Source organism: Staurois parvus, unplaced genomic scaffold (genome assembly GCF_062004578.1).
Source record: "Staurois parvus isolate SC_StPar_1 unplaced genomic scaffold, SC_StPar_1.0 ptg000011l, whole genome shotgun sequence".
NCBI classification, from domain to species: Eukaryota; Metazoa; Chordata; class Amphibia; order Anura; family Ranidae; genus Staurois; species Staurois parvus.
The window spans coordinates 1,885,742-1,912,468 of record NW_028317807.1 but is presented as its reverse complement, the minus strand read 5'-3'; the positions used below and the strand labels follow the sequence as shown (position 1 = coordinate 1,912,468).

At 39.9% G+C, this 26,727-nt stretch overlaps 1 protein-coding gene across 5 annotated transcripts in view; it reads left to right on the top strand.

Annotated features, from left to right (window-relative positions):
- GULP1 (GULP PTB domain containing engulfment adaptor 1) overlaps nucleotides 1-26,727 on the top strand; it is a 639,668-nt gene that overhangs the window by 329,835 nt on the left and 283,106 nt on the right. For 3 of the 5 annotated variants that reach the window (XM_089670060.1, XM_089670069.1, XM_089670032.1), the window contains exon 1: nucleotides 7,429-7,589. In XM_089670060.1, coding sequence (XP_089526186.1) covers nucleotides 7,436-7,589 — 154 coding nt within the window. In that variant the 5' untranslated portion in view covers nucleotides 7,429-7,435. Of the gene's footprint in view, nucleotides 1-5,110; nucleotides 5,177-7,428; nucleotides 7,590-26,727 lie in introns of those variants that run through there. The other 2 variants (XM_089670051.1, XM_089670042.1) reach the window with 1 other exon arrangement.

The following is a 26,727-nucleotide window of genomic DNA, read 5'->3' as shown; positions in this document are numbered from 1 at the left end:
CTGATGACATCCAGGTGTGAAAGCGTCCCTCCTTAAACAAAGTTGCAGCTAAGTGAAGCTGATGAGATTGCTGCCAGGAATGCTGATGAGATTGCTGCCAGGAAGGCTGATGAGAGCAGAGGAACTGAGCAACATATACGGCGAGACCGCATGCTTGTTGGAGAGACATTTGTTCTGTTCAGAGTAACCAGCGGATGCAAAGCAGACCCGGGTCGGTAGGATCGTGCACGCACCTCATTTCAGTGTTGGCACCTTGAGACTGAGTCCAGGCCTATAGTTAGTTAGTTAGGGTCTCTGTTTGTGTCAGGCCACAAGGGTTGTTACTGATCATTGGAAGGACTCCACAACTTAAAGTGAGATTTCACATTGGAGAGCTGATAAAATCCTACAAACTCAAGCCAGACTGGCGTTTTGCTCAGAAGGAATACTCAGGCACGTGCTACAGGACCAGTTATGGGAGAGGGAAAACTGTAGATTTGTGTAAGATTGTAAGCTGTTGTGCTGCATCACAGGCTAGCCCAGCAATGGGCAAACTACGGCCCACGGGCCGTATACAGCCCGGAGGACCTTTTAATCCGGCCCGCGGATGTGGCTGTCAGGATGTGTGTAGGCGGGGCAGCGTGACGAACGTGAGGGGAGCTAGGCTCCTCTCACAGTCCGCCCTGAAGACCGGAACGGCGCCTGAACACGGCGAGAGGAACGCGCGGAGCAAAGGTAAGTGAATTGACACAGGGGGACTTGGCTTACTACTTGGGGGGGAATAGTACTGTGGGGGATGAAATACTATATGAGGGATGAATTAATATGGGGAATGAATTACACTAGGGGGGATGAATTACTATATGGGGGATGAATTACTATGGGGGATGAATTACTATAGGGGGGATGAATTACTATATGGGGGATGAATTACTATGGGGAATGAATTACTATATGGAGGACGAATTACTATGGGGGATGAATTACTATGGGGGATGAATTACTATGGGGAATGAATTACTATATGGGGGATGAATTACTATATGGGGGATGAATTGCTATATGGGAGATGAATTACTATGGGGGATGAATTACTATATGGGGGATTAATTACTATGCTTACTATGGGGGAATATTACTATACTTACTATGGATGACACATACACATCATTCATCTACTCTTGGTCCGGCCCCCGGGTCCAATATATGAACCCATTGCGGCCCTCAAGTCAAAAAGTTTGCCCACCCCTGGGCTAGCCCATACCATACACCCATACACTGATTCCTGCTCTTTTAGGGTAATAACAGCTAAGGGGTGGCAGTTTAGTTGAGCCCGCCAGTAGGTAAATTAACCTTTCCTACAGGTATTCCCTAAGTAGAGTAGCAGATTGTAAGAATAAAATTATTTGGGATTATGTAGCTGTTTTCTATTGAATGGCAGATGAATGAAACAACGGAATGCCCATAAAGTGTAATGGGAAGCAAATTGTGATGCTACAATATCCGGTGATGTATTGATGCTTTATTCTTGCTATAATATGATCTAAATATGATTTGCAATTTTGACAACTCTTATGTTATTATACTAACAGAATTTATTCAATAAATCATGTTTTGCTTTAATATTTATTAAGCCTAATCCGTGTATTAGTGAGCGATTTTAGTAGTGTTAAAAACACTTTGTTTTGAGGCAAAACAGTAGCTGTTTTCTATTGAATGACAGATGAATGAAACAAAGGAATGCCCATAAAGTATACCCAATTGAAATGCTGTGGCATGACCTTAAGAGAGCGATTCACACCAGAAATCCAAAGAATATTGCTACACTTTAACAGTTTTGTGAAGAGGAGTGGTCCAAAATGACTCCAGATCGTTGTGCAGGTCTGATCTGCAACTACAGGAAACGTTTGGTTGAGGTTATTACTGCCAAAGGAGGGTCAACCAGTTAATAAGTCCAAAGGTTCACATACTTTTTCCTCCCTGCACTGTGAATGTTTACATGTTATGTGCAATTAAACCATAGCAACATCTAATGTTTGTGTAATATTATGTTTAGCAGACTGTGTTCTTCTATTGTTGTGACTTAGATGACGTTCAGAGCACATTTTATGCCCAATTCATGCAAAACTCCACGTATCGCCAAGTGGTTCACATACTTTTTCTTGCAACTGTATATATATATATATATATGGTCTTGAAAAAGTTTCCGCACTTTTATACATACCGTATTTTCCAGCGTATAAGGCGACTGGGTGTATAAGACGGCCCCCTAATTTTCCAGTTAAAACATAGGTTTTGGGCTATACTCACCGTATAAGACTACCCCCCTTCTGAAGCAACACCATTTAAAAACATCAGATTTTTTAATTGAAATGGTTACAGTATGACTTACCGGTACTTAAAATCCTTCAAAATCCTCATGTTCATCCTCTGACATCATAGGTTCATAAGTTCATGAATGACATCTTGTGATACATTTGTAAGACAGTCATCATATGGATCAAATTCCAAATCAGATGGTTACCGCTGGATGTGCGGTAATACGGTAGCTTCGGCTACATACAGTATACAGTATATATACAGTCCGCTGGATGTGCAGTAATGTACATACAGTATACTGCGCTGAGCCAAGCTGTTTCAAAATGTACCGGTACGTCCCTACGGTAATCAGACCGCTGGATGTGTGTATGTACAGTAGCTGAGGCTACATACAGTATACGGTGGGCCAATCATGGTGAACGATGTATTCTACTAATGAATACAAAGCCTGCTCAGTTTGGCTGAGGTTGTGACATCATCAGCCCACCTCTCTGACTCAGCCAATCCGAGCAGGCTTTGTATTCATTAGTTAAATACATCACTCGCCGTGACTGGCCCAGTGTATACTGTATGTAGCCGCAGCTGCCGTACATACACGCATCCAGCGTCCCCAGTCCCTACCGGTACGTTTTGAAACCACTTGGCTCAGCGCAGTATACTGTATATACAGCACATCCAGCGGGCTGACAGATTAATCTGTCATAGGGACATTTGTTTTCACCCAGCTTGGCTCAGCACGGTATACTGTATGTACAGTATTACCACACATCCAGCCAGCTTGACCCAAACAAACTCAAGGTTCACATTTTATACCCCGCGTATAAGACGACCCCCAAGTTTTGGGGTATATTTTTAAGTATAAAAAGTAGTCTTATACGCCAGAAAATACTGTGTATGTTAAAAAAGTGAGGAAAATATTTGAAGAACCCCATATACAGGGTTTTTTATCAGTGGGAACGCAGTTCTGGCACCTCCAGCACTGACTGTGTGTAATGGAAAGAGATGCTGCGGTGTGTTGGAAGGCCTATTGATGCTGGCTGCTGAAGGATCTCTTGTCACTGGAGAGGGATCTACTTTTGCATTGGTGGTCTGTTGTTTGGGAGGTCTGCTGTTGCTGCTGGGGAATCTATTGTAGCTGGAAGGGATCTACTGTTAAGGGAGGGGTCTATTGTTGCTGGCTACTGGAGAGTCTATTGATGCTGGCTGCTGGGGGATCTGTTGTTGCTGCTGGGTATATATTTCCTGGGGTGGTATTTTTTTGCTGGGAGGGTTCTATTGCTGCTGGCTGCGGGGATCTATTTTACTGATTTTCTTGTTATCGTTAAAACATTCCATACACATTACTTAATTACAAAAGTGTTTCTTCACTATTGTACACATTTTATGTACCTAATATTTGATCACTTAATGGGGTATTTGTAGTTATATATGCGTAATAATTTACACATTTGCTCACATTTCATAGATTGTTTCATTAGTCAATTATTATTTGAATGTGATTATATATATTCCTACAGCTGGAATAAATTGTGTACTTTCAATTTCACTGTTGAGTGTTTTTGTGTCCACTTAGAGGAGTGTCACGTGGTATTTGTTATTTATTATCATTTTTGATTATGTGACATGTTTTCACTTAAATTTTCACTATAATACATATTATAGGAATTTTTTCCCCACTTATATATTATATATTATATTTTTATTTTAATTTATATATTTTTTATTTAGTAGTTTATGGGAGTAGCGCTACATTCCTCCATGCAATTGTTGTACATGATCATTGGTATATGATTCAATGTTAGCAGCAGCTCCCAATTAGGTTGCTTACACCAATAGTGTTTGAACGCAGGAGGTTCACACCATTATGTGCCATAGGTCAACATAGTTCCCCCCCAGGGGTGGACTGACAACTCATGGGGCCCCCGGGCAATAGGGGATCATGGGTCCCCTCTGTTCTTGCCCAAACTCAAAAAAGCCTATGAAAAAAAAAGCAGGGGCATCTCATGGGGCCCCCTACTGGCAGTGCCCGAGTTTCCAAATGGTCAGTCCCCCCCTGTTCCCCCCTGTACCTAGAGGTGCATGATATTTACTGAGTCTGTTGTATCTCATGAAAATACTTTAAAGCAACTTTCTCTAAAAAATGAAACCTCCAAAGGCAAAGGTCCATGCCAAGTAGAAAGTAAATACCTACCTCTACCACTGGCCAGGCCACAGAACACAACCACTGTGATAAGGCAGAATCGTTTACTAAAGTCCCCTTGACTCTTCTGAGAGTGCAGATATCTTCAGCAGTTTCCCCCGTACACCCCTACGTCACTACTGTACTGTTGTAGGGTTCGGTAGGTGGAACCACTGAATGCAATGGGGACAAAGGAGGTGACATTCCTGGGAGTGACCATTTCTCAATGAGCTTCAATGTCCTCTTCAATACAGTAGTGTTCAGCAGTGCAGGTAGTGGGGAAAGGTATTTACCCTCCACTTTGGAGTGACATCTCTTTTTAGAATTTTTATTTTTGCAACTGAGTTTCTTTAAGAATTTTTATGAGACACAGCATGTTAACAATAGAGCCAGTAAGCCAGAGTCTTTGCAGTCATGCGTATAGAACACTACACAATACATATATTTATTGCAGCAGGTGACTATTGATTTATTCAAAGGCGTTACATGCTATATGCTGCTTGAATGTACATTCTTCTCTAATGTCAGGTCCACTACTAGAATTGAAAAAAAAAAAAAGTTCCTGGAAAGAAGGGTGTTTATGTTTGATGTTCACAGTTACTGTCCTAATATATTATTCTAATTTAATTTTAGAAAGAAGACTCTCAGAGTGACTTTTCCTAATAAACAAAATGAACCGTGCATTTAGCAGAAAGAAAGGTAAGCATTTTGGTATAAATTATAATAGCAGGGAAGCTGTGTGTGCAAACATTAGGGTCAAATGTTGTTATAGTCAAATTAATTCCTTTTTCATTGATCCATATCATATTAATTATAGACGATGATTAATGCCTCTAGCTATATTATGTTACTACTGAGATCAGCAGGTGTTTCATATAGTGCTTAAGGCAGTATAATTTAGTCTACACAGTCAATGCAGAATAAGAACTTTAAATATTAAATTATATTACTATAAATATTTTAAAGTTTTACTATTTATATCCGATGTAATTGTTATACTTTCAAGTTACTTTGTAGCATATGGTGTGTGTGTGTGTGTATATGTATGTGTATGTATATGTATGTATGTATGTGTATATATATATATATATATATATATATAGACTGTATATAAAGTATTCTTGGCACTATTCTTGAAATATATTAAACTGTCTTAGAAAAGTTGGCTTCTTCTTTCCCCATAGTGCCCCTGGCATTCATTCCCTATAATATTCTGTCATTCTGTGTTGAACCCAATTACTGCAGAAGATGCTTGATGGCCATGTCTGGATATATACTTTTACAGAAAAGCAGGTTTTAAAAAATGACATTGCATATAATTTTCAATGCACCTAATCAATTACCTTGTATGAGAAAAAAACTGAGGGAGAGGAGCGGAAGAGAGAGAAAGCAGTAGTAATTTATCTGTGTGGTATGCTTTTATTGGGACTAGTGTAAGTAATAGTTAGTAATGAAACATAGGATTTAAAATGTGTATCTCTGAATGATTGTTGTAAATGTATGCAGTTGGACAAGCTAGGTTGTAGTGCAACACTAGTAATTTTGCAGTTTTTTAGACTTTGGATCTACAACATAGGTTTCACCACAACTAGACTGCAGATTATGTTGTACTAGGCACATGTGAATTATAATGACCTTTATTGTAGGCTCCACTCCTTTGGACATTTATAGCATTGTAAAAGTTAAAACCATAGTGTTTCTTTTGTTATAGTTGGTTGTTACTGTACTTTTACTTGGTTAACTACACGGAACAGGTCTACCATTTGAGAAAATAGATGTCTATAAACTGCAGTAATTCTTGTTATCTCATAAACCAAATCAAATCCCCTTGGGACTTTGAATAAGGCATAACATTGAGAAATTATATATAAAAAAAGATCAATTGACTGAGCATTACACTGCTCACACAATCTTGGATGTTTGTGCAGCCATCCGGAGGATGAGTCTCCCATATGATTGTCAACAGGTGGGACTTTGGGTTTTTATATTCCATCTTTATACCTTCCTGTGCTGCTCTTTAGTTATCCTGGTAGGGTGTATCATACCCTTTCACAACTCCTGAGCCAGTCACTATGGTAACCATTTAGAGGAGTCACAACAATGATATTGCTTTCCTACAGATTTTATACGGGTGGCATCTACTCCTGAATAAGTAAAGATTCACAAGGTTTTATGATGCCTTCCATTTTTAGTAATTTTACTATGTGGCAAAATATGTATGGATTAATTCTATTAATGTAATGTATAACCTAGGCTGCTATATGTCGGATATAGCAAACAAGCGTGTTGTTTTAATCTGTGAGATCTTCATGTAATGCTCAATAAATTTATCTTTTTTATATATAATATACTCAATGGTATGCCTCTTTTAACCTCCCTGGCGGTATGATTATTTCAGATTTTTGGTGCTGAAAGCGGTAAAATTATTTTGCATGGAAATTTTATATTGTAGGCCGGTAATTCTTAGGAATAACTCACTGAAATCTGTCCGAACAAGAGTCTAGTAAACATCCCGGGTAGGATAAAACTTGAAACACAAAATCATAAATTATGATTTAATAAATAGTCATAAAAATAATAATAATATTATAATAATAAATTTAATTCAATAATATAATCAAACCAAAAACACTGAAATTTGAAATATAGCGCCAAGTTCGCACATCACTGAACAAAGTCGCAAAATTGTTTTCAGTGTCTGATGATGAATTTCCCCACGAATCATTATCACTCAATTCTGCAAGTGGTTCTGATTTACTACCGCTGTTCTCTAGCTGGTTTAAAACCGCTTTTGACCTAAAGGGACGCTTTTTGGACGCCATGGACGTTTTTCAGTTTTCAGGCAATAAGAACAGTAAAAATGCAGGCAGGGCACAGGACAAAGCACTAGGGACAAAATGTATGTGAAATGGTTTGATACAATAATGTTTTGCTATGTGATTTTAGTGATTTTAGTGAATGTCACTTTTTGTCATTTTCAAATTTCCCGCCGTTCCGTCCCCATACGTCCCGACGCTCGCAGGGGACGGAACCCAGAAGACAGATGCCAGCATCCGCCGGATTACATTGCCGGGGACACTGCAGGAGGGACATCACAGGAGCGCAGGACAAGGTAAGTGCAGAAGGGATCGCGGAGCAGCGCCCCATTGTATCCCGAGTGTAGCTGGGGGTTACCGCTTGTGGTACTGAAACTTTACCCCGAACTACACTCGGGAATACCGCCAGGGAGACTATAGTCCCATGGGCATTTGATTTGGTTTATGTACGTACACATAAGGAATGGAAGCATATAATTTAGACACCAGATCACCACCTATATAATTTGTTACTTCTTGTGATTTCCACTCGGCAGCCTCTTATGTCCAATGCTGTAAATATTCACAGTTAAGTGGTCATATAAGAAAGAAATAAAAGTATAACTACAGATGGTAAAGGCTTTGCTTTGGTGCTCCTCTTGTTACCATGTTATGTACAAGATTAAAAGCCCCTCATAATAGGTATATGTAGAACTGACAAGAACGGCAGCCACACAGTCAGTACTGGTCCTATTTTACTGTATTGATCACAGCACGGTCTGCACAAACTCCTTCCTCTAGGCTTGTAAAGAGCATAGAAATAGGAGCATGTGCTTATCATGCTGTTGCAAGTTAAGCTGTTTTGATATTTGATGTGTAGCTTCCATTCTAGTTGATTCTTGGGGTTGATTTACAAGTAGTCAGCCCGCTTTCCAAGGGCATAGCTTGGTGAATGTGGGGAAGCTGTGCTGACTTCCATTATCCAATCATGTGCTAACAAAAATACATTTTTGAAACAACTTTCCTTGCATGTGATTGGGTTTTCTTTGCAAAGTGAATTTCACCACATTTACTAAGCTAAGGGAAAATTCCCTTGCAAAATACAAACTCAAATGTAAAGCGAATAGCTTATCTCTCTTTAGAAAATCAATCCCTTATGTGAATGTGGCACATGCAACAACTGGTGCTGTCCCAATACACCAAAATTACACCAATAAAGTGCTTGCACTTCTTCTTTTCAATGCACTGTACCAGAATGCATTTTACTTTCTACTTTTGAGTTTGGATTCTATGCATTCTGGTGCACTAAATACCATATGTCTTAGCATAGTGCATTGGAGGTACCATTAGGATTAAATGGCACCAAATAACAACTACAATAATGATATGCATTTTTGTGCGCTGCGGGGGAACCAATGTGAATGGATGTGAACAAAGCTTAAAAAGAGAAAAGGTGTGCCCTGAGCAGGGTCACTACTATGTGGATATCATGGCAATCATAGCTCTATACTCAAGTTCCTTTATCTAGAAGAATCTATTTTTCATATGCTCTGTATACTGCTTCTTGGGGAAACCCCAAAACATAAGGGCTTTCAGTAACTTTGACTGCTGAAGCCAAATAAAAAAAAAAATAAGATATTTACTATACAAGCATGCAGGGAGAGCAGCAAGTAATACAGAGTATTGTTTAAAAAAATGTCTGCTCTGACTCACCAGGACCTTCTAATACAATTTATATGCTTTAGAGTGGGTGGTACCTAGCTATCTAATCTTTCTTTGAAGTGCCATCTGTGTCTTTGGTGAAACTCATTGAGGTGCAAGTAGTTGTCCACATATGCTTGCTACTTCCAGTCGCTCTTTGGGTTAACAGGTCTTCAAAGGCTGTTACAACAATCTTGCAACTGAAGGGGAGGGCAACTGGTGAGAGATTGGTGTGGAACTGGTTTTCTCATACATAAGGAGGAAATACAGGATGTTAGGCCATCTGCTTCATTACCAATGTATTTCATATTAAGAATGTATTTTATTTATACCTAAAATGGCTGTTCCATTTTCCCCTTCAGTCCCTTATCTTGGCCATATACTGGCCACAAAACAACTGTCTCTTTCTGCATTGGAGGTCTGGAAACATATCACTGCTATCTCAAGCAATCCACACACTAGTTGTAGTGAACAGTTGGGTCGGTGACCATTGACAGTGTAGCGGTTTCCGCTCCATTGTCCCAGTGTGGTGGTTCCACATCACAGTTACACATAACTGCTAACTCCACGTATGGCTTACCCAGATGTGGATCCTGGAGGTGCTGGTATGGGGAAGATGGAACAAACCTAGGATTAGTAGCAAATGTAGGTAGTTTAGTAATACATAATTTAAGACAATAATGAAAAACATATAAGAAAACCCATGATATAGAAGAGGACAGTTGTAATAGAATACAGAATATCAGACAGCCATTTACCCAAAGTATAAAAAGGATGGTAAACCAGCCCTTGATGCTATCGGCAATGCCATCAGGCATGGACTTAGGCCTTCTCCTTAAGGCTGCCACAGCTTCTTTTACCTTATTGAGGTGATCTGTTATGTTGATACTATAGTCAGGTATAAGCTCGAAAGAGCAGGGCTCTCGAACCCCTCGTGTATTGTATTGTTACCGTCTTGTCTCATGTTCTGTCCCCTTGCTACTGTACAGCTCTGAGCAAACCCTTTGGCGCTATATAAATACTGTATAATAATAATAATAATATGTATAACAAGTGTCATTAATTAATGCACATACTCCCCCGTTCAGCTAGTAAGTAATCTAGGGCCATTCTATTCTGTAGAGCCACTATCCAAAGCTGCTTTTGTTCTTCATTTATTTTTTCCATTATTCTTGCCAGTCTCCTAATCATTTGTATAGATTTGGCTTGGCCATACATGGAAAGTATTGTGGCAGCTAATCTATCCCCCTCACTGACATCAAAATTGTCTGGTACATATCCGTCTTCCCAGACTCCATTAGTCCCTTTAAGAAGATGACTGCTGACTGTTACTTCTCTACGTTTTCTGGAGTGCCTTTGGTAGCTTCCTGGTGGGAGGTGCTTAAAATAGGTTACTTGTAGAATAACATATCCTAAATAAGAGGTGCCTTGAAAGTATTTAGGTATAAATTGATAAGCATTACTTTCACATATAAAGAACAGATTTAATGGGAGTACGGTGCACTCAAAATATTTCAGCATCAAATGGGCCTGGAGTAGAATACCTTTCTGAGTCTGGTTATCACTTATATTCAGACATTCAAGCCGATCATATACATTTTCTTTGACGTTACCATTGTCCATCCATGCAGTGGTGGGTTCATTCATGCAAGTCCAATTAACAGTGTAATATATTTCTTCCTGATTGATTTTCACACACTGCCGGTTTGATGATGTGTTAGTACAATTCTTCAATTCATATTGACATTTGCTATGCCCTAGTTGATACACAGTTGTATTTTTATCAGGAATTATAATTGCTTTGTTTTTACCTCTAATTACGATGGTTGTATTACTCCCTGGTAAAAATGTTCTTTCGTCTGTTCTCCTATAGCAGTATTTTCCTTTACCTGGATATTGGAGTGTTCATCTATACTGTTCAATTGAAAAATTGGCTGTAAACGCATCTCTAATACTAATATTAAACTCATTAGTCTCATTATCCCAATAAAATGGAGTTGTAGTCAGTGGATAGGCTTGCATGCCATGCTTTATGTGTGCCCCACACATCCAACAGTTGGTTTTGTTCAGCATAAAAGCAGTTACATTAAGCAAGGTAAAATTATGATATTGATCAACATGCAAAGCAAAGGTTAGTGGTGTGATAAAGCATCAGAGTAATACCACCTTCATTCTGAGGGCTCTATGACCTTTTTGCAGTGGCTAACATGTATCCAGGCATCTTTGAACTGGAGTTTCACAGCTGTGTGTGTCACCAATTGCACCTGAAAAGGGCCCTCATATCTGGATTCAAGACCCTTTCATACATGTTTCTTTACCGCAACTTAATCTCCTGAATATAAAGTATTCTGGATCTGAGTTTGGATCTTGAATGGAAGAAAACACTCTTTCATGAATCTTAATCAACTGCTTGTTCAGTGCTGCTACATACCCAGTAAGATCTGCAAATTGAGCTTGCATCTGCTGAGGAAAATATAATCTAGTTTTTGGAACAGAGTCAAACAATATTCCATATGGACTTAAGTTAGTTTTCCTCTGAGGTGTTGTTCTTACTGAGTATAGTACAATGGGCAAGCATTCTGTCCAAGGTTTACCTGATTCTTCACAAATTTTGGCAAGTGTGTTTTTAATGACACCATTCAGTATTTCCACTTTTCCACTGTTTTCTGGATGGTAAGGTGTATGAAAATCCTGATCTATCCCTAGATAGGACAAAATAGTCTTCATCACTTCACCTGTAAAATGTGTACCTTGGTCGTTTTCTACAGTCTCTGGGACCCCATACCTGCAAACCATTTTGGATAAGAGTTTTTTAGCTTTAGCTTTTGCTGGAGCTTTTGCCACTGGCCAGGCCTCAGGCCATCCTGAAAATATGTCAACACATACAAGAACATACTCATATATTGCTGTTCTGGGCAACTGAATGTAATCTATTTGCAACCTTTGGAATGGATATTCAGGTTTTTGGAGTGATTTTACAGGTGTTTTAACTATGGTGCCTGGGTTATGTCTAGCACACGTCATACATTGCTATGTATGTTTGGTAATTGATGTTGTTATACCTGGAGCTATCCAAGTTTTTTGTATAGCATCTTGCATATCCCCCTTGGAAAGATGAGCTTGGGAATGTGGTTTAGACACCAACATAGGAAAAAGGACCTGCGAAAGACATGATTTCCCTACCTCATCTTTCCACAAATTGTCGGGTCCAGGCATTCTTCTCTTGGGAGGATACCTGGGCCTTCAATTTTGTCAAAACATCCAGAGAAATTGGTGTTTGTGAGAGGCACACTGTGTGCAAAGAAATGTTTATGACATCTAACAAAGCAGCTTGTTTTGCTGCTTTGTCTTCACAAGCATTCCCTTTTGTTTCTTCCGAGGTATCCTTGGTATGTGCTTGAAATGTTATAATTCCCACATGTTTTGATAGCAAAAGGGCTGCCAGTAGGCCCTGGACAAGTTGGGAATGTTTTATGGGCTTACCTGCTGAGGTAGGGAAATTCTTGATTTCAGTATTGGGCCATAATCATGTGCAACCCCAAAGGCATACCTTGAGTCTGCATAGATGTTGTCCATTTGGTCAGCAGCACATTCACAGGCTTTTGTAAGGGCGCAGAGTTCAGCCTCCTGAGCAGACATTGTCAGTGGTAAAGGTTCCTGAAAAATAACCTCAGACAAAGATACTACTGCATATACCATGTGGGGTTTACCATCCTCAGTGTGAAATCTTGAATCATCAACAAACAGGATAAGATCAGGATTTTGCAAAGGCACATCAGTGACATGTGAGAGGCCAGCAGATTCTGCTGCAACTAGTTCCATGCAATTATGGTCCGATTAAGATGTAGTGTGTCAAGGAAGTAGGGTGCACCTTTGAATTGTGAGATTAGGTGGGGTCAGCATTGCCACCTCATATTTAGTGAGCCTGGCAGCAGACAAATGTTTAGTTTGGACCCTGTTGAGAATTTCCTTAACAGAGTGCGGGACCATCAAAATTAGGCTATGTCCTAGTACAATGTCTGCAACCTTGTCCATCAATAAGGCAGCAGCGGCAACTGATCTGACACAGCTTGGGGAGCCCTTAATAACAGTCTAACATGCAAATGACATAGGCCACAGGCCTTTGCTTACCCCCATGCTTCTGAGTGAGAACCACTGATGCCTGACCATGTAGCTCATGGCAGAAGAGGAAACCTTTATGGTAATCAGGTAATGCAATGCTGAAGCAATTGTAGTTGTTGCATGGCTTCCTGATGAGTTTTTTTCAAAGGAAAACCTCTCACCTGCTGTAAGTGCACATAGTGGAGCCATTACCTGTGACGCATTGGGAATCCAGTCTCTGCAATATCCTACTAGTCCCAGAAAGGTTCTCAACGGTCTGCTAATCCTAGGCAAGAGGTAGTCTTTAATCAGCTGGGCATGCTGGGCTGTCAGATGCTTACTGCCTGCAGAAATGCAATGACCGAGAAAAACAACTTTATCTTGACAAAACTGGAGTTTCTGATTAGAGGCCTTGTTCCTTGTCTGTGCCAGAAACACCAGCAAATTGATTGTTTCTTCTTTACAAGTGGACTGAACCTTACAACACAAAAGAAAGTCATCAACATACTGAAGTAGGACAGTGTCACTGTGCTTTGGTTTCCACTGAGATAGAATTTGGGACAATGCAGCATTATATTCTTAGGGGGCACTTACCATACCCTGCAGGAGCCTCTTCCATGTTGACTGTTTTCCAGCCATAGTGAATGCAAAAAAATGTTGACGCTCTGCACTAATAGGAATATAAAAATATGCATAGGCCAAATCAATAACAGAAAAATAAGCAGCTGTGGGAGGGATTTGAGTCAGCAGAGTATGCGGGTTTGGAACAATAGGAGTATCTTCTTCTATCAACTTATTCACCTCCTGTAAATCATGTACCAACCGGTATACAGGTGGTTGTCCTGGTTCACCCTTATTTTTTACTGGAAATTGAGGAGTATTTGCAGGTGAAGTACATTTGGCAACTACATCATTTTCCAGATATTTTTCAAGTTGTATTTGTATCCCTTCTATCTGTTGTGGATTCAGGGGATACTGGGGCGTACGTGGAAGGTGAGCTCCTTCCTTTAGTTTGATACTTTAAAACATGAGGCTGATTGTCAGGAAAGTGCCAGGGGTGCTGCCTAAGGCAATCATTTTTGCCCCCCTCCCTCCACATCTCCGATGGTCTAGATGCTGGCAGCCCGGCTGCACAGCATTATTGGTTGCTAGGATGCTCAGACCATACATCATCATTTGTTGCTAGGACGCAGGCGGCAGGGCCACCCAGTGTCAGTAGGTGTTATGGTGCGGATGGCACCTGCAACATAACCTACCGTGTGGCCCTGTGGCTGAACATGCACAGATATGAAATCCAGTATGGACACATCAACCTCAGTGCTGCCCCCACTGTGTCTCCATTAGTGCCATTTTTGGCCACTTGGGTAGCACCCTGATGCTGCCCCCACAATGTGAATGAATAAGGGATACTTGTACCCCTACCCATTCACTAAAGGATTACATTTAGAAAAAATAAAGATGCCAGACCTTTGAAAAATTCCTTTAATTGAAACAATTTGGTGGAGCTAGCAGTGAGGATGGTGTTGACATCACCGCTAGCCACGCCTATTTGTTTACATCTGACTGGCAAATGTCAGACCTGTCATATAACAGCAAGTGCTCAGTGGGTTCGGATGGGTCAGCAGGTGTGGTTTATTGTTTATTTCAGTGAGTTGGCGTCATCATGACAAGGCTTTATGCAATGATTGAGGATGGATTAAAACAATGGAAACAAGCATCAGGGTGTCCCCTTATTTAAAGAACTACCCTGATGCTGATGAATCCCCCTGCTCGCAGACCCTCACAACCACTGGGCCAGGGTTGTGGGGAAGAGGCCTTTGTGGCCTGGTAAGCTGCGGGGGTGGGGGGGCACTCGATCACCCCCTGCCCTAGGCCTGTGCTCGGATCAAGGGAATTTAGGGGGGATCCCATGTACTTTAAAAAAAAAAAAATACTGTGGGGTCTCTCCTAAGCTTCCTACCAGTCCTAAAGGGCCTGGCATGGATTAGGAGGAAGGACCCCATGCTGTTTTTTTTTTGTGTTCTAAAAATGAAATTACAAAAAAATATATATATCATTTCTACTGCAGCATGTTCTATACATTGTATGGATGTGCAGCTTTGCAGATAGTTTAAGGGGACCCCCCAGGCATGATATTTTAAGGAATGTTTAATTAAATTTTTTTTTACTTTAACCTCCCTGGCGGTATGATTATTTCAGATTTTTGGTGCTGAAAGCGGTACCATTATTTTGCATGGAAATATGTAGTTTTTTTATTGTAGGCTGTAATTTTTAGGAATAACTCACTGAAATCTGTCCGAACAAGAGTCTATTAAACATCCCGGGTATGATAAAATTTGAAACACAAAATCATAAATTATAATTTAATAAATAATCATAAAAAATAATAATATAATAATAATACATTTAATTCAATAATATAATCAAACCAAAAACACTGAAATTTGAAATATAGCGCCAAGTTCGCACATTGCTGAGCAAAGTCGCAAAATCGTTTTCAGTGTCTGATGACGAATTTCCCCCACAATTCATTATCACTCAATTCTGCAAGTGGTTCTGATTTACTATCGCTGTTCTCTAGCTGATCTAAACCGCTTTGGACCTAAAGGGACACTTTTTGGACGCCATGGACGTTTCTCAGTTTCCAGGCAGAAAGAACAGACAAAATGCAGGCGGGGCGCAGGACAAAGCACTAGGGACAAAATGTATGTGAAATGGGTTGAAACAGCAATGTTTTACTATGAAAAATGTAAAAAAAAAAAATGACGTTATTTAAAATTTTGAAATTTCCCGCCGCCGGCGGCGGCGCCCGTACGTCCCGACGTCACAGGGACAGGACACAGAAGCCGGATGCTGGCATCGGCCAGAGGAGATGGCCAGGGACGCTGCAGGGGACACATCGTGGGAGCGCAGGGTAAGGTAAGTGAAGAACACATGCCGGAGCAGTGCCGCATGGTATTCCTGAGTGTAGCTCGGGGTTACCGCTCTTGGTACTGAAATGTTACCCCGAGCTACACTCAGGAATACCGCCAAGGAGGTTAAGCAGTGAAAAATGACTGCTACTTTTTGAAACGTTACTTTCTGATTTTTTATTTTCCACTGATTCATGTCCTTCAGGGCAGTTCCCGAGTCCCCATACCCCTTTTATGGCCAATAACTTGCATATAAGCCTTCAAAATGGGCACTTCTGAATTGAAAGTTGGCGTCCTATAGACCTGCATTGAGTTTGAAGTTCGCAGTCGAACATTCATAAGGTTTCAACTTTCAGCCGTGAACAAACATGGGGGTGTTCGGCACATCACTATGGGGTAAGTGTATAAATGTAGCAGGGGAGTATGTTGAAAAATAAATGCTTTCCACTCCTTGAAATATGTTCTTTTATTATACACACTCAAACCCGGTTTGACGTGAATGCCCCTCGTGTATGTGTGTCTGTGTGTGTGTGTGTATATATATATATATATATATATACACACCTTTTTGTGACTGCAACAGACATAGTGTAGGATATTCTTGATCGTGGATAAACATTCGCTACAGAGGTCATAAATTCGTTCTTACTGGTCATATTGGATCAGTTATTAAAGCACTCTATCTCCTAGTGCATGGGTCTGGAACTCTGGTACACTTTCTAATCCATTTAATATAACTAATGGAGCAAGGCAAGGATTCCAGCTATCCCCCTTTATATTTGCAATAATAATTTTACCCCTAGCTGAATCCATTTGTATAAACTTGGCTCTCTGCACTGATGGTAGGCGGAATTGAGTATAAAATAGGTCTTTATGCAGATTATAGATTCATTTCTATAACTAACCCTATAAATTCTCTTCCAAGGTTTTCATACACAGTTTGGGGAAGCTCTCCTTATACAAAATAAACAAATCAAAATAATTTATATTTCCCATGCACATCTCATCTCAAATCAAATGAGATATTTCCTGTGTCTCCCCCCTCTCTGGAGCACCTTTCATAGCCTCCCTGGCGGTATTCCCGAGTGTAGCTCGGGGTAAAGTTTCAGTACCGCAAGCGGTAACCCCGAGCTACACTCGGGAATACCATGTGGCGCTGCTCCGCGATCCCTCGATCACTTACCTTGCGCTCCCGCGATGTCCCTCCTGCAGTGTCCCCAGCAATGTAATCCGGCATCTGTCTTCTGGTTTCCGTCCCCTGCGAGCGTCGACTCGTGACATACGGGAGACGGAACGGCGGGAAATTTGAAAATGACAAAAAGTGACATTCACTAAATACACTAAAATCACATAGTAAAACATTACTGTATCAAACCATTTCACATACATTTTGTCCCTAGTGCTTTGTCCTGTGCCCTGCCTGCATTTTTACTGTTTTTATTGCCTGAAAACTGAGAAACATCCATGGTGTCCAAAAAGCGTCCCTTTAGGTCAAAAGCGGTTTTAGACCAGCTAGAGAACAGCAATAGTAAATCAGAACCACTTGCAGAATTGAGTGATAATGATTCATGGGGAAATTCGTCATCAGACACTGAAAACGATTTTGCGACTTTGCTCAGTGATGTGCGAACTTGGTGCTATATTTCAAATTTCAGTGTTTTTGGTTTGATTATTTTATTGAATTAAATTTATTATTATATTATTATTTTTTATGATTATTTATTAAATTATAATTTATGATTTTGTGTTTCAAGTTTTATCCTACCTGGGATGTTTACTAGACTCTTGTTCGGACAGATTTCAGTGAGTTATTCCTAAGAATTACAGGCCTACAATATAAAACGCCAAATTTCCATGCAAAATAATGGTACCGCTTTCAGCACCAAAAATCTGAAATAATCATACCGCCAGGGAGGTTAAGTGCCTGGTTATACAGGTGCAATTTCAAGTGCAATTTGGGAATTGAAATCTCACCTGAAATCGCATCTAATTAATGTCAATGTCAGTGTCTTAATGTGTGATTTGCTGCAGCACAATTTCTAAAGCAGTTCTTGCACTACTTCTGCAGTTTTGTTGTGATTTCACATACATAGAATATAATGGAAATCACACTGCAATTTGCAAGAAATCATTGAAAATCATCTTTACAAGTAGCAATAAAGTCTTCAGAAATCACACCTGAAATCCCACACAAATCACGCAATTTTAAATCGTAGCGGTGTGACAGGTGACTTAAACGTACCAAGGTAAACCGTATATACCCTGGATATAACCTTTTCATTGCCAATTACACTACATTTCTTGATAAAGACTCCATATTGTATAAAGATCTGTGAAATGGGCAGGCAGGAAAATCTTACTTACAATTTTTATATTACCTCATATATTATACCTCTTTCCCTCACTTCCTATACTAATTCTATCAACATACCTCAGGAACCTACAGAGGCTTATAGACAACTTTATCTGTGATAACATACAGTAAGAGCACATATCAGTGAAATATCTTTCTAAACCCTTAAAACCCAAGACAGAATGGTCCCCTCATTATGGCTAAGTATATAGAGTGACCCTTCTGGATCACCTTAAGTACTTTACTACTGGGAGATTTCCTCTTAATACAACAAATCAACAGATCTCACCTGGACACCATCACCACTGCTATGTGGACCTGGACAGGATTTATCTTATAAAATAATCAGAAATCATTATATTTATTCCCTTATTGTATCTGGGTCTCTTGCTGATCTAGATCTAAAACTCTGTAAAACCATCAGAATCCATTTAATTGAACAGCTGTATTTAGGCAGGATGATCAGGAGCTTTGCTCCACCACTTACAACATTCAGTTGCATATTTCACTGGGAGTCACACAACTACAATACTGGTGGTAATATACAATGCAAAGACTAGCAGCATGCTTTACTGCATGGTGTATTGAATAGCCCGTGATTATACATTATTTTCTTTTTTTTTTAATCTTTTTTTATTTTAAATATATAAAAACATACAGACAACAGACGCCCACGCAGGGGCACAGTCAAAGCCCAACAGAGTGTACATAAAACAACAATGGTTCAAAACAACCCAAGGAAGAAAAACAAAAAAAAAGGGGGGGGCACACATAATATTCAAGGCCTAATCATTTATAGACAATATAACAGGACGATAAAATATAAAAGGGAATCCAGCTAACAACAGAAAAAACAAAGCACCTGGGTGACTATCTGTTAATCAATTCCCCATATCAGCTGCCACAGTGGTGGTTGAAGTATCATCAAGCCAACATGACCAAATTTTATAAAGTTTGTGGGGGCATCCTCTGATAGAATAGGCAGTCTGATAAAGGGGTAAATTTGAATTCACCAGACATTTCCAATAGGTCATGGCAGGGGGAGACGTTTTTTTTTCAGTTTAGAGTGATTGTTTTTACGAGCATAAAACAACAAGATTTTAATAAGGTGCGCTTGGCAACAGCGGGAGCCAGCGATTCTACGAGCCCCAATAAACAGAATTTTGGGTCAAGGGGAACACAAATATGTACTAATTCAATTGTATTTAATACTGCCTGCCAAAAAGACATAATAGTGGGACAGGTCCAAAAGATATGAAAAAAATCTCCGTCTTCATGAGTACAACACCAGCATACTGGAGAAAAAGAGGGGTTCATTCTATAACCGACACGGGGCAAAGTAAGCCCAGTGTAAAATTTTACATTTAATCAGTTTATCTCTGGCAGAAACTAGGGGAGAGAAAGGATATTCCCATATATCAGACCAATCATCATCATCCAAATTAGGAATATTTGTCCTCCACTTCAGACGTAAAGATACCAATTCAGGGTGGCCGCCACAATAAGATATCGGTATAATACCAATCGGGGCTTTTTCATGTGTGGTACACGAAGGACAGACTCCAACTCAGAATAGGAAAGGGAGAGAGGTCGAACAGGGAACTGACCTCTAAAGGCATGGGAGACCTGAAGGTATCTGAAGGAATGCGGGGGCAAATTAAATTTAGCTTGAAGAGTGGGAAAAAGAAAGGAGTTCGCCATAACCCATGATGTACTCCAAGGTTTTAATATGGTACTTAACCCATAATTGGGGGTCCGGAAGAGAGGCGAAATGAAGAAGAGAAGGATTTAACCACAACGGGGTATGCGGGGAGCAAGATCTAGGGTGGAGAGATTCCAATCTAAGCCCAGCCTCCCAGGCCCGCAGGGTGGTACGCATAGATGGGGTGAGATTATGTAGTGACCTGGGGCCCCTAAACACTAGAAATTGTAGAGCTTCCGAGGATTGTAGAAATGCAGCTTCCAAGACAATAGAAATGTTGGAGAGGTCTGGCTGCATCCACCAATGTACACTAATCAGTTAAGCAGCAAGAAAATACCGAAAAGTCATTATACAATCTTTGATCACCTTCTTGACGGCACACACAGTACACTTGGATTGTACTATCTCTGTTGGAGCCACCACTAATGTATTATTATTATTATTATTATTATTATTATTATTACAGGTGCTTATATAGCGCTATAAATTCACACAGCACTTTACATATATATTGTACATTCACATCAGTCCCTAACCCTCTAGGAGCATACAATCCAAGGTCCCTAACTCACATTCATACATACAGGCCCAGACATAGACAGGATCCAATTAACCTACCAGGATGTCTTTGGAATGTGGGGGGAACTGGAGTACCCAGAGGAAATCCACACAGGCACAGGGAGAACATGCGAACTGCAGTCAGGTAGGATTCAAACCAACAATCCTAGTGCTGCAAGACAGAAGGACTAACCACTTAGCCACTGTGCTGCCCAAATAATGTTTGCTGTGCTTGGGTTTATCCTCATACTGCATGATGTTGGTAAGGCTGAAAGGGATTTTTCAGGAATTGTACACTTGGACTGACTGTGCAGTGTTTAGCTCAAGTTATAAGCATATACTTTTTTGGATATACTGTATTTTGCTAATTTTTATTTACTTATGCTCACTAGGTCCAAATCAGAATTATTTTTTTTTATTTTTTCTACTTTTCTTTTTATATAAAAGGTTCTTGTATGTTGACTCAATGGGGTTTATTTACTAAAGCTGGAGAGTGCAAAATCAGATTCACTTCTGCATAGAAACCAATCAGCTTCCAGGTTTCATTGCCAAAGCTTCATTGAACAAGCTGAGGTTAGAAGCTGATTGGTTACTATGCAGAAGGGAGTCTGATTTTGGACTTTCCAGCTTTAGTAAATAAACCCCAATGTAACCAGACTTTAATTTTTATACTTCCAATACTATTGGCCATTGGGTATTTGATTGTAAAATAGTTCTAAAGGTAAGACATTTTTTAAATCTTTAATGCATTCCCAGTCCTAATTCAGTCCAGCGCCTAGAGCTGGGGCCACCAGAAGTGGAGGTTGGGGGTTGTTTTGTGCAAAACTATTGCACAGAGCAGGAACGTATAACATGTTTGTTATTTTAGAAAAATGAAGGTTTAGGTTTTTTCTAGCTCTGATGAAGGGGACTTTCTTGCACCCCTGAAATGCGTTGGGTACTTTTTGGAGTGTACCCCTTGACCTTTATTGGCACATTCTTGTATCTGGACCTAATAGTAATGGTGTGGCACATCAATTTCCAATTTTGCTATGTTTTTCATAACTAACTTGTCCCATACTGTTTGAAGAATTATTTTGCTTGAGTTAGGGTCCACTTTAAAGCTTCTCATATTTGTGCTAAATAATGCAATAAACTGTGAGCTAAAAATCCATAAAATATGTAATTCTAAAATAGATATGATAATAAATGACAGTTACAGGGAATATAGTTATCTTTAAATGATATTACTTAATTTATTAAGTATTTCACTGGATAGTACTGTTCGTGTAATGCAATGATTGATGAATTGATTTAGATGTCCACAGTAAACCTACTGAGCTTAGCTTAGATATCCCATCACAGCACTTCATAAATATTTTCAATTTAAATTTAATTTTTTTAGACAGCAGCAAATTTTGGGTAATGGTAAAACTTGCAGCTGTTTCATAATAATGGTATGTTTAAATGAACCATTAAATTGATTTTTTGGCAAAACATATATTTTAATTAAAATAATTATATTTGTATCCAAATGTAATTTGCTTCATTTTCATTTCACATTTAGAAATAGCAAGCAGGTATCTTGGGATTCACCTGAGCTGCACATAAGTTCTTAAAAAGTTAGGTAAAGTCAAGATTTAAAAAATTAGATGTCTCTTGAACAGCAAATGCAACAGGATTTGCCATGAAATTGAATTTTACAGCATACCACTACCCTTGTTACATGTCAAATGATAGTCATAAAATTAAAGTTTTAATTACTCATGGAAACAGAAAAAAAGCTAATATGAACTGAAGTTATTACAGAAAACCATATATGTGGTATAACGTGGTATGCTTGTTCTTTTTCAGGGTGGTGCTTTTTAATGACTACCCTGTTGTTAGAATAGGGCGGTTCTTTTATCTCTGTTCATACTTTCAGAATTGTCTTATTTAAGGCCATATTTGTAGTTATAATTGCTTAAATTTACAAGGTCTTTCAGTAGTAGTAACAGTAGTGTCCAGGATGCATACTGCATTTCTGTTTTAGGTAATAGAGAGGTTCAGTAGATGGGAAGAGCAAACTTCTTTACCAGAAAAGGCTAGATTTGCATATGGCTTCAGCTGCCTTTTACTCTAGTGATGTTTGCTTATGTAAATTTAAATCATATTTTCAATTGTACAAGTTTGTGAATGCTTTAATGGACAAATACCTCATTTGTATTCTTCCACCTCTAAATGGAATATTTTTTTTATGGCATCTTTTATTTTCAAGTAGAACTGCTACTATTTTTTATCTCCCTTCCCCTATTAAAAAAAAAAAGAAATCTAATTTCTACTTACCCTCTCCATGCCCCCTAAGGGAACACAATAATGCAGCCTGGGTTCAGAGTACGCCAAACCTAAGCGGTGCTTACATGTTATTATGTGTATGCCACTCACTCCAGGATAAAGCCCACCTTCCACTGTTGCGGATAAAGAAGAGGAAACTGCAATGCTGAGGCCAGACCAGCTAAAAGACTTATTCTTTAGCTAAATAGAGTTAAACTCAGTTCTTTATTTAAACTCAGTTTCTCATGTAGAGAAAACAACAAAAAAACCTCCAGGTGCGTATTTGCCACGAGGCAAACAAGGCGTTTGCCTAGGGCGGCACATTTCAGAGGGGTGGCTGCGCCCCCCTTACCCATGGAAGGGACACTTCTGTGGGAAAGGGACAGGGGCTGTTGTGTCTTACCTTTCTCTGCAACTCCATGTCCCACTTCGATCCGGTCCACGAGGCGCTGCTGAAGGAGAGGTGGAGAGGGTGTCCATCCAGTGTCTTCATCTCCCTGGTTCTTGATCGCGATGTGAGTGGGATGACATGCCACCCCTCTTAACTGGTCACACCCCCGGGATCACTGGGCAGCCTATGGCAGCCTCTCCCTCCCTCTGCTAGCGGTGATTGGCCGCCAGATCTTTAGCTCAGGAAAGGCTCATAGTCGGCCAATCACCAGCATGGAGGCGGAGCTAGGAAAGCAGTAGCAGCAGTGCAAAGATCGAAGAAGATCGAGTGAGGGACCAGCCGGAGCCGGTGAAGAGGGGGAGAGCGGCTGGAGAAGGAAGACAGCTGATCGGTAAGGTAAGTGTCTGTGTCATATGGCCGGGATCTGGGCTGAGCAGATGGTGCTGCTGCAGTCAGGTATGCTGGCTGTGGATAGGAGAGGGAGGGAACTCAGGCTGGAGCAGGGGTCAGCACAGCAATGTAAGCATCATTAGTCTCAGTGTGGGAGGAATAGTGCCCCATCATTAGTGTCAGTGTGGGAAGAATAGTGCCCCATCATTGGTGTCACTGACACCAGTGAGGGGACACTTTTCCTCTCACTGACACCAATGATGGGGCACTATTCATCCCACGTTGACACTAATGATGGGGCACTATTCCTCCCACTGACACCAATGGTGCTTACATTGCTGTGCTGACCACTGACACCAATGATGGGGCACTATTCCTTCCACTGACACCAATAGCGGGGGAACTATTCTTCCCACTGACACCAATGATGGGGCACTATTACTCCCACACTGACACCAATGATGGGGCACTATTCCTCCCACTGACACCAATGATGGAGCACGATTCCTCCCACTGACACTAATGATAAGGCACTATTCCTCCCACAGTGACACAAATGATGGGGCACTATTCCATGCTATGTATCTGCAATTTTAGAGAGCATGTGGTTCTAAATAAATCAATTCTCCTTTATTCCTAGAAAATTATTTAAAAAATTCTGCAATTCATGTTCATTATTTATTTTAACCACTTTTGCTCTAGATAATTTTTTAATTTTTTACAATCTTAATTTTTGGCTGTAAAATTACTTAAAACCCCCAGAACATTATATATATTCTAAAATCAGAGGCCATGTTGAATAAAAAGATAGTAGTTACCATTTTGTGTGTCAAGCAATATTTGAGCAATTGTTTATTAAACACATATTAGCAGGAAAAATGTAATACAGTGAATTTTAGTGTAGACACACACAATATAATACCCAGTTTTTTTGTTAAATATAAAAGATGGGGTTGTGTCAACTAAATACTTACCAAATATATCAAGTCATAAAATTGTGTGCGTTCGTGATATTGTGAAAAACCATGGTTCCCTAAAATCTTCATAGGAGACACTTTAAAAGACTTTACTGTTCATCAATTTAGATTTAACTGTGAGCTCTGGTCCTAGAATTATTACTCTCACTTCAACATTCGCGGCAATACCTCACATGGGTGGTGTATTCACAATATACATACACATGTGGACCCTGCACATGTGTTTGCATTTACATGTGTGTAGGGCAACGGGGGTTCCAGTCATTTTTTTTTCTGTTAATACATTTTTTTAATTAAATTTTTTGTACTTTCCTTTTAAAATCTTTTTATTTTTTTTAATTTAACTTTATTGCTATCACAATGGGTTAACAACCCCTCATAAGATAGCATTGGGCAGGTGGCAGGTACTCTTTATGGAGACATTGGGGGGTCTATTAGAAATCATTTTCACCTAAGTAGGGAAATAATTGTCACCTTTGGCTTTATTCACTCCAGAGGAGACCGGGGAACTAATGTTCCCCGGTCTCCTTCAGCTCACCATCCTAAAGCTCTTTGATGTTGTCTTGGGCTCATAAAACCCCAAAAAATATATATATCACAAACCCCAGCACACAGGAAAATCATGGAATGGGTGATAAAGGTGAAAATATGCTGCTATGCAAAGGTGGAATACACCAATTGATAAACAAATTATATATAAACAGCGCAAATCAAACACCTCCTCACCATATAAATAACATCAATAAACAAAAGCAATATATGACATAAAAAAATGATTGTATAATAAAATAAAATTAAATAAATAAAAGTGTCCAAGAAAATATAAAATACATGCAAAGAAATATATAATAGAGGTCCCAAAGAAATGTGCTTCCACCATTCACCAGTGAAAAATCAACTTCAACCGCACTCACCAGATGTAGGTGAGTATTGCGCCTTTTAGGATTTTAGGGATCCTACACCCCCTCTATATCTTCCAGAGCTCCTTATTCACCTTGTGTGGCTTGATGTAATCCTTCCACTTACTCCTAATAAGAGCTCCACAGCAGTGCAAAAAAGAAAAATACCATAGTGTGATATTGCTAATACCATATGCAGTATTCAAATAATACCAGGCCACTCACATGTTCAAAGATAGTTAAAAGCATAGATTTATTGCCTCCATTGGCTCACACAGATCCGCAAGACCACAGTTCAATCCAGAGACCTCACAGACTATTTGGTTTGCAGAGGACAACAGCACACAGCTCCAACAACAAAGATGGCCACCTGGAACGGACCCCTCAGTGTGCATTCCACTCACCGGAAGTGACACTGTCCTACTTGTGGGGGGCGATGAAGATTTTTTTTTTTTTTACAGTGATTGCTTTTACACCCATATAGGATATAAAAGCAATCATTTCTCTTTCTCTCTGTCTGCATTCTTGCAGTCATTGAGAAATACTGAGTGAGCTGTGATTGGTCACAGCTTGTCACATGGTACAAGGCTGTTGTGAATAGCCTTGTACCATGTGACCTCTGTGATCATTCACAGATTTCACACGTAGTAAGCAATGATGTCACAAGTGACATCTTGCTTACTACTTTGCATGTGATCACTGATTGGCCTATCAGTGATCACATGATCGGGGCATCGTACAGAGGTCCCGTCCGACGATCGGTGTTTCACTGTGTCCGAAGGACACAGCGGGCACTGGATCGCAGTGCTGCGCGCTCCAAAGGAGCGTGCACAACTAGAAATGGCGGGTGCTGTTTATGAACGGCAACCCGCCCCTGGAGTGCCACCATCCTGCCGTTTATAAACAGCAGGCGGACGGCAAAAGGTTAAACCATTTTACCTGAGACAGTGAGTCAAAATCTCTCCAACAGAGCCCCAAATAGTAGTAAGAACCTGAATGGAGTTGTAGGCCTTCCCCAGTCTAACCAAAAGTAAGAAAAAATGATTTAGCTGAGCCTGAACTTTAACAGTGCACATTTGCAGTCTAAGTACTGTATGTTCCTTTTTAAAATTAGTAATTTTGGCATCCTATTTGTTCAGCATATTACTGAATGCTATCCCAATTCTACCATATCATGAT